General features: G+C 27.9%; 1 protein-coding gene across 1 annotated transcript in view; it reads left to right on the top strand.

Moving 5' to 3' along the window:
• LOC107170406 (gamma-butyrobetaine dioxygenase-like) overlaps positions 1–1644 on the top strand; it is a 64669-nt gene extending 63025 nt beyond the window's left edge. Inside the window, exons 6-7 of the mRNA XM_089215031.1 lie at positions 540–706; positions 1300–1644. Of these exons, the coding sequence (XP_089071157.1) occupies positions 540–706; positions 1300–1454 (322 nt within the window). The 3' untranslated portion in view covers positions 1455–1644. The remainder of the gene's footprint in view (positions 1–539; positions 707–1299) is intronic.
• The last annotated feature ends 8694 nt before the right edge of the window (positions 1645–10338 follow it).

Below are 10338 nucleotides of genomic sequence, written 5' to 3' on the forward strand. Positions count from 1 at the left end.
TAGATTTTAATATACCTACATATTAAAATAAAAATAAAATAATATAATATAATAATACAATAATATAATATAAAATGTATCTAATATTGCCTACACACTAGGTAGTAGGTACTCCTTAATAAATAATCAGTATTCAGCTCTCTTACTAGGTGCCTAATAATAATTTAAACACACATGACACATACACTGACTCGAAGATATACTGTTCTTAATTTATTAGAACTAACTGGAAATGTGTTTTTAGGTATGATGCATGTTTTAAACATTGTAATTTTTTTTCTTATTGATTATAAGCTCTACAACTAGAGCCATTAGCTGTTTGTGAGGAACGCGTTGATTTGAAACACGTGTTGTATATGTAGCAAGGATTTGTTGCTAAAAACTCGGGTGGTCACCCATCCGGGAGCTAGCAACACAAACCAGTGCGTAGGTACACTCACAGCATTTCTACTATTGAGTGTATGACTGCACCACACCAAGCAACCATTGCAGTTTTATCAAAAGCAGTTATTCATGCTCTGTTTTATTTTCATATATAGCGAAGACAATTATGGGAATGTCAAGAGAATCAATTTTAGTGAGCATCATAGAGATTCAAAATTTCCTATATCAGTAGATAAAGTACACATTTGGTATGATGCAATCGAAAAATTTGTAAAGATTGCGTACAACGAAAAGATCATCAGCACTTTTAAAATGAAACCCGGTAAATATATCTTGTTGTTGATCTATTTTATGTTTTAACCAATATATTATAGTGGCATACGTGTAATGTTACGATACGTGTGATATACAATAGAGTAAAGTGTAACACATAATATTTATATATCAATATCTTTTTGTACTAGTCTTAAGTTTTAGGTACTTTTTTAAGAAAAAAAGATACATTTACTTTTTAAATGTCATACTCCAAAACGAAATATTTTTCTGAAAATTGTATATTAACTTAACTTAACTTAAGACTTTTTACAATTATGGTGAATCAACATTTTGCGAAGTATCTCTATGTCACATATCTCCATTCATAAAAACTTTAAATACTGTTAATATACGATAACTAGGTAATTAACTATTTATTTAAGATTTGATTTTTATGACGGTAATTTTCAAAAAGTTATTTTGCTTACGAGTATGAAATCAAATATGATAGCTATCAATCAACAAATTAAAATAAAACATAATATATATTATATTGTTATAGGTACATTTCTAGAAAATAAGACGCATGTCTATACCTTTAAAATGCATAACCTTGTATAACATATTATATTTAAAACTCTTTATTTATTTTATTTCAAGGAGACATTTTAACTTTTGATAATCATCGAGTACTTCACGGAAGAAAAGGATATAAAGGATCTAGATTATTGATTGGTGGTTATTTGGACTGGGATTTGATAAAATCAAGAACTCGTGTACTCCAATCTCAACTGTCTAATAAGAATATTAATTGATCGTTAAAATGACTTATGAATGCTTAAATAAAATGTTTATGTAATCTAGTGATTTGTGAACCAATAATATTATACTAAATGAGTTCAGTTAAAATGTAAGATATAAATTTAATGTATAATAATTGTAACGTTATTTTTAAATTGTATTTTAATATAATAATTAATAAATAATAAGTACCTACTCGTTTTATTAATTTACATTTTTTCTATTTTCATAATATAGTTTCTACTAAAATTATATAAAGCTATTAATTAAAACAGAATAATAAATATAAATAATATGTAAGTTGATTACTGGTTATATATTAAAAATAGTAAAACTAGTTTAAGTATAGGACTAATTCGATATTTTCAAGTTATTTTTTGATTTAAAATAAAAATATTATACGACATCAAAGAATTTCACTATAAAAAATAATACCTTTTAACAATTATTCGTATCATATTATGTAGTATTATACTCAGTATTATTCTATAATAAAACCAGATTATACAAATATACGAGAAATAAGTGAATACATTATGTATCTAATAATTTACCACAAGTTAACTCATTTAATTCTCGAAGCAGAACTTAAAGATTTGTTTAATTAAAAATATAATACAAAATGCTGAGTATTAAAGCTATAAAAATATAATTTTTATTTTATACTTAATATTACAAGTAGAGATGTTACGAACCATAATATTTAAGGTCGAACCGATCCCGAACCAAACTTTTCTTTAAATTAACGAACTCGAACAAATCCGAACCTACACACTTTTAATCGAACCCGAACCAAACCGAACTCTTCAAATATTTTATCGAACTCGAACCGAACATTAAAAGTTAAATTGGATATTATTTTATTTAATATTTAATATTTATTTATTTATCATTTAGCCACCATACCTCAGAATTATTGAATAAAGATCTTACAACTATTTACTTAAATACTTTAAATACTTTAATAGTTAATAATTATTATGCATCAGATTTTTAATTTTTAATTATTAATATGATGATAACTGATAAGAATAAGAAAAAGCGAAAAACATCATTTTAAAACAAACAAACATTAAACAACTAATATTAATCTATTAATTATTATTTATTTAATAATAATTTATAATTTTAACCGTTACTCCATAAAATTTAATTTTAATTTCTCTGGTTCGATTATCGAACGGAACTATTAGATATTTGGTTCGGTTCAATTATTTGGAATTTCCAGTTCGGTTTTCAAACCGAACCGAACACCCAGAGTTCGGTTCGGTTCGAAAATCGAACAGTGCATAACATCTCTACAAGCATGTATCATTACCATAAAATTGTTTCCAATAACCTTAGTAATCTCAAATGTATTTGTCCTATGAATTATTTGGACTCACTTTGTAAACAAACAAATACTTTAAAATTCAGTGGCTCCGAACTGGCCCCCTAAATTTTAATTTAAAATATTTTAAATATAATGGCGTTTAACTATCCAGAATCCCGAATGTACATTACAGTTAGTTACAATCATCAATTGTAATTTAATTTCAAGATTTTATTAAATAAGTATTTGTCTACCAACGAATTGTGATTATACAATAACACTTCTATAATGAATTAAAAACTGGAAAATATTCTTTAAAGGGATGTTACACCCGCATATGTTGCCCTGTCTTAAAAATGTGTTGTGGACGAGTATTCGGATTTGGCCGTTACTGTCCGTAGTCCGTTAGTCCGTGGTTAAGTCCAGGTTAACGCTGACTAAATTATTTGTTAGTTCTCACTTTAGGAATATTCAACACAACAACTTATTTTTAAGAAGTTATTTATTTATTTAATTTAAGTAAAACACCGTTATAAAATAAAATTATATAATACACTCGTCTTAACGGAATCGCTGGTCTTTCACGACTGTCTTATGAAAAACATACATCAACCGGCGATTGTGTCGAACAATGCATTCTGCTTACATAGCTAACTATTCTTAATACTACAGCCAAGGGGTTCCCAATAAATGTATCTAAAACATAACAAAAACTGTTTTGCGCGAGATAGAACCACTAAAGCTGTAATAATAACTAATATACCAAATCGATATACAATACAGTTGAGAATATTATCTGTGAATATCTTTTTTATTTCTCTGACATCATTTATACGAAATAAGTTCTCATTATTTTAAAATCCATTATTTGTATTTATTTATATTATTTATTATATATATATATTATCAAGCTGGTTTTAGACTCAACAGATCAAATCTTCAGCCTAAGACAGATCATAGAAAAATCATGGGAATTCAATAAAAGCATATATATATACTGTGGGTTTTAGGCAATAAAAATCACTCAAAATTTAATTTAATTAAAAATAAACACTATATTACATAAATATGTGTGAATATAAATGTGAAAAACAAATATCAATATAATATGTTACAATGACGGAGAAAACGCGGAATATCTCGCGGAGAATGTGGCGGTGTGTAATTCACGGTGTGTCGCGTAGTGTACTCACGGTGTGCTGCGGAGGGTACTCTCGGACTGACTGACTGAGCGTCTGACCCGTCAGTATATATATGCGTCGATTGTTCTAGAACTTTTTCAAAATTACCCTCACGAGATAATTATCGTATATTCTAGAACATGGGATTTCCCATTATTAACTGACAATATTGTAAACAACTTGGACGACTCGTGGTACGTTGTTTACGTCGCCACAATACTATTTGTGGATTTCAAAAAAGCGTACGATTCTGTCCACCGACATAGCCTTATAAATATATTAAAAGAGTTTAAGTTCCAAAATAAACTAATAAAATTAATTGAGGCCACTTTGCAAAATATAGAAATTAAAATAAAGGTAGAATTGGAATTGTCAGAGCCAGCAACGTTAAGGACAGGCCTAAAACAAGGAGATGCACTATCGCCAATATTTTTCAACTTTATATTAGAAAAGGTAATCAGAGAAACAAATTTTAACAATAGAATAGTATTGGGAAACTCGAACATAAATATCTTGGCTTATGCGGATCATATAGCGATATTAGAATATACTGAAGAAATAACGGTTAAACAAGTAGGTATGCAGAAAACTCATCATTATGGCTAATAAAGTCGGATTGGAGGTAAACGACGAAAAAACAGAGTACATGATATTAAGTCGCCAGGACAGAAAATAGACAAAGAGACAAGTACAATCTATGAATATAAAAGGACATGTATTCAAAAGAGTCACACATTTCAAGTACTTGGAGCACTTGCTAACACAAGATAATTACCTGAAGATGGAAGTCAGTGCTAGGATACAAAAAGGCAACAAAAGTTTTTTTGGTCTTGGAAAAGTACTGTGCTCAAGAACATTATTGAAAAACCTGAAGATACAAATGTACATGCCCCTGATACAACCCATAGACTGTATGCCTCGGAAACATGGCCACTTAGGAAAGCAGAAGAAACTAGGATAAAAGTATTTGAAAGGAAAATCTACGGCCCATGCTTCAACACAAACACTTGTGAATGGTGTAATCGTCATAATAAAGAATTCGAGGAGCTGTTCCAGAGACCAAACATCGCAAATATAATCAAGAAAAGGAGATTAACCTGGGCATGACATGCTTAGCGGAGAGTAGAATCCATAGTCAGAACTACAATCGAAGAGAACACGGTCGGTAAGAGACCCTTAGGAAGACCACACTTACGTTGGGAAGACTGTGTAAATGAGACGTGGAAAGCATTGAACCAAAGATAACATGGAGAGTAGTGACAGGAAATAGAGATAGATGGAGAGAAATTAGTTTGGCGGTATGGTCTCAATGACCGTAAACCAATTAAAAATAAATATATATATATGAATGTATAATTTCGATATAAAAATTAAAACGATATTTCACAGCCGATGTTCTCCTTTTATGTGTCGAAAATGTTGGTTTTTAGTTATGATTGTAACTTTATCGGTTATTCCCCAAGCAAAACGAATTTTGCTATGTTATACAAGCAGGGGTGGTAATGAGGGCACACCAAAATCAGGGAGGGTCAAAAAAATTTGGCTTCTACTAGGAAAAGTACTAGTTATGATTTGAGGCCCGAGATATTATCACTGAAATACAGTAATGTAAATCACCAATGAGAAAATTCTGGGTCTAACTATTCTAATCGACCAAAATATAGGTTGCCAACGCACTTCTGCGAAATATAATATTTTCACAAACAATAACAATACCTATTCTCTCACACAATAGTTATAATGTAAATTACCAACAGTATTATGCAATTACTACCCCGATTCTGCCCATGCTCTTGTGGTTGGTCAAAACAACATCATCTGTTGTTCGGGTGTACAGCCACCACCGCTCGCATCAGGAGTTAAAGGAATATTTGAGAAAAAAGAGTCCCTATTTATGTACCTAGATTGACAAAATCATAAATATTCCACAAGTTACCCTACATAAATGTAAATTTTTGTTGGTAACAACCAACAGATTTATTAATATATAAGTGGCAAAGTTTATGGTGCAGGTTTACATACTAAAGTAACACTTGACCGATTTCGACAAAAAAAAAAATAATTAATAATACTTCAACAGAAGCAAAATGAAAACCATGATAGATGGATAGACTTTGATGGATAGTCGATTAATATAGATATTATTATATATTATGTATTATAATGCCTAAATTATGAATATCATGGAAAACTACAATTATTGACCAACTGGCACTAAATTTTGCAAACGTAGTTTTTAATCCCATATTCTATCCTCAAAAAATATATAGACGAAATAGGTACACAGATGTGACTCTATGTCATATTTTTATAGCGACATTGTTAAAAAAAAAAAAATATCTTCTGAACCTCTCATTTGACAGTGTTCAAAATCTTTGTTTTTTTTTTTTTTTACTCATTATTGTTCATTTTCCCGGGTAGAAACCAATTTGCTAATAAAGTTATTATGCACGAACTAAAATGCTCCAAGCGATGTGTCAGCATTCAATCATCCGCAAAAATGGATTGCTCAATCGGATTTGTTCACAAAGTGAGCAGCAAATTTTTATTTTAGTTATTTTTCACCGTCTGTTTAATAATAGCTTGATTTTATTTTACTAAAATTTGATTTTTTCTGTAGTTTTCAATTTTTAATTTACTACTATTAATTTTCAATAATATTTTACTGTCTGATTTCATGTACTATGTGATAAAAAAATAATACCCATACGAATTTTATGTAATTTAATTACATAAATGTATCATTATTAATTTATAAATATTTAGATTTGCAACAGTAACTTAAAAATTAATGTTTGAAACAGAATGATGAACTATTTTTTGTTCTTCAACTAAAATGAGAATTTTTGTTTTGTCCAAAATAATAAATACCCATTAGATGGCCAAATTTGCTGTTACATTTTTTCTATCCATTACTGTGATATGTATAATTTTTTTATATTATCTTTCTGTTTTTATTTTTATACCTATATAGGTACTTTTATCAAATATTTTAATTGTATATTTGCATTTATTTTAAATATTCAACAAAAAATAAAATGTGATTGAATTTTATAAATAAGTTAAGATGCTTTTTTATTTTAAAGTAACTTAAAAAAATAAAAAATATAAAGTAACTTTGTAGTAACTGAACTTATATTTTCCAATTTAACCGTAAATTACGAGTTGATAAAAATAGTGTACTAGCCCACTCTTGTATTATGATATTATATTATATACGAATCACATTTTGTGAAAAAAAAACTGTCCGTTTGCATTCCTCTAAATGTACATATTATATTATGTACTATAAGTACAACTATTATTATTATACAACTACTGTTATTTCCTCGTTACAAATTCGGTCTCGAGTATTTTTATTATAGGTTGAAACGCATTTATTATCATCAACGTGGAAAACACGTGATTGACTGTTAGCTAGGCTAACATATGATTTTGATGAATGATGATATACAATAAAAACGAGTAAATATTTTTTGTCGAAAAACGACAAGATGAGACGGATTTATACTTTTGCATCATTGAATTTATTCTGCAGGTCTCACTATTTCACAACACTAATAAGTTTCAACTAAGAACATATTATATTTTATTTGTAATTTGAATATTACACCCATTTACATGAATAATTTATATTAAATTAAATTAATATTTAATCGTCCATCTACTAGTTGTCTTAGAGATATAATATACCTAATGAAATTAATGTCACGATATAAGTATATATATATATATATAAATTATAAACTTTAAAAAAAGTTGTGGACGTGTGGTGCAATAACGTCCCTACTGTAAAAATTAGTTAAGTGTTATACATGTTTTTGTCGTTATGCTGATAAATATCTTAAAAAACATAGCGCAATGCATACTTCTCGATATTTTATTCTACAAGGAAAGTCTACGAACAATTGATGAATTTTTGTGAGATTTTACTAATTATATTTTAAAAGAATAAAATTTCCTATAGATCGCAATGAACTCCGATTATTATTTCATTTCAAATAATGGTGTAAAATAATTTGTAATAAAAAGCTTTATAATATTATCTTGCTGCTTTTAAAGACTCGTTATTAAGTTTAAAATTAAATATTAAAAATCAAAATTTCAATGTGGCCTGTAGAATATAACTCTTTATTATTTAAAAAAAAAAAATAACAAATTTGGTCCCGTAGTGCTTATATTTGTGGACAAAATAGCATTAGCCTGTGGTGTTTATCACACTTAACGATTACTTATTTTATTTCAGGATCAATGAAAACTAAAATTACTAAAAAATAATTTTTTTTAAATGTTCACTCTATTCTCCAATTATAAATTAAGTTTCAGTCATTTATATGATTTATTTTGTCATATTTTCATATTAGCGTACTGTACGCTGCGTACACACAATGACAATACGAATTAAGATATCAGACATTTTCGATTCTAAGCTAATCAATAACTCTGAACGATATTAATGTAATATTATAATGATTTATGCCCTTTCATATTTTTTCGTCGGAGAAAATTGAAATTATAGTTTTATTTATGCAATGTTAGATTATTATTACGTTATAGATACACATACAATACATGACATGGTTCATATTTAAATATAAGCGGTTCCGTTAAACTATCAAACCAACGTAGACCGTTGTATGTATAGCGAACTCTTACAACTACAGGCAACGATCTTTCACCCCATGTAAAAGGCACTGCCTAACGTTATTTGTATTAAAACTTTGTAACGACATTATATAGGTAGGTATATCTTCCTGTTGTACCTACAGATATCATAATAATATCATCGTTTTATAGCAATTTAAATGTATATGCGATTACGTTGTAGGTAATGTTAATACTAACTACTTTAATTTACTCTAGACTTGATATAATCATATCGTATATATAATATAATATATGTATATGTATATACCACACTGGCAATAAAAAGGGCGCGGTAGACATTTAAAATGTTTTTGTTGTGGATATATGCGCCACGAGTGTGTGTTGTTTGCATTTAGTTTTTACAGTGTTTATAAGCTCCAACCCGGCTTTATCAAACGAAACAGATACACAAAAAGTTATTGCGACAGTTAAAGTGCACACTTTAATACTATGATTCCGGTATAATATACATCCATATATATTTCATATAGGTATAATCTGTAAAATAATTCAACATATACGAATATGCGAATAAAATCAGGCTTAAATTCCATATAATATATAACTAAAGCATCGTAAACGCAATTAGTGCGGTGCAGCGAATTATTAGTTAAATAAAATTCAAATATCCACCCCCTTAAGTTTCGACGTTGGATGAGGTCTTAGATAGGTCAACAATCATATCTTCACATTGCACTTCACTTACACGTCATGTTGTATATATCTAATGCAGATTGTTCAATAATATTATAAAAATGATAAAAAACATATTAAGTCTAATAATAATAATATAATATAAGATAGATGCGTATATCGTACCTGACTTACCTATCGTACCTACCATAAATTAGGTGATTCTGAGTTACCCGTGTCCACTAAATAATACAAGTATAAGCCGTTTCAGCAATAGCCTGATGAAAAAAGTACGATTCCTAATACTGATAAAAGACGTTTCCACCGGAAAAAAATTAAAAATTGGAGACAAATAATTTTAATCTTTAAGCAATTCGCCTATGTTTTGGAGTGTGTAAAATAAAGTAATGTAACATGTATAAAAAATATTCCAAAACAAATTTTATACCGGTTAAAAACTACTGAAAACGCAAGTATAAAACAAAAATCAAATGAAATTAGTAAGTATATGCTTTTGCCAAAACTGTATCTTTTGATTTTTCTTTTTTTTCACAATAATATATACAATCTGTACAATTGGTGCACAATAAGGATATATGCTAATAGCTAAAAATAACATAAGTACAAATGATATAAGAAACTACACACTAGTGGCACTTGATTGAGAGTTATTTGACTATATCTAACTAAATATATATATGTTATTATAATATATTATTTTTTATAGTTTAGTTCCCTATTAAGTCACGACAGTACGGCACTATGTAATTTCTTAAAAACTATATTAAAACTTTATTTGATTTATATCGTACCTATAATATGTAATTTATATGTTTTTGTAGCATTTTTAAATATTTAAAAATAACAAATACCTATGCAATTTTTTAAAAACTAAATTAATTTTGCCTAAATTCGACTAATTTATTATTATTATCTACTTGTATTTTAATTTATATTTTAAAGACAGTATATTTATTACTTGTATAACAAATTTACAATTTAAAATATTGAAATCAAACAGACGATAATATGTGATATTATGCAATTATAAAATTATAGGAATATTTACTTATTTTAGTGTAAGTTTACACGTGATTGTTATATGATGTATATGGTTCTCCCAAA

Source organism: Diuraphis noxia, unplaced genomic scaffold (assembly GCF_037042655.1).
Source record: "Diuraphis noxia isolate RWA-SAM2 unplaced genomic scaffold, SU_Dnox_SAM2 contig0001, whole genome shotgun sequence".
Classification (NCBI taxonomy): Eukaryota; Metazoa; Arthropoda; class Insecta; order Hemiptera; family Aphididae; genus Diuraphis; species Diuraphis noxia.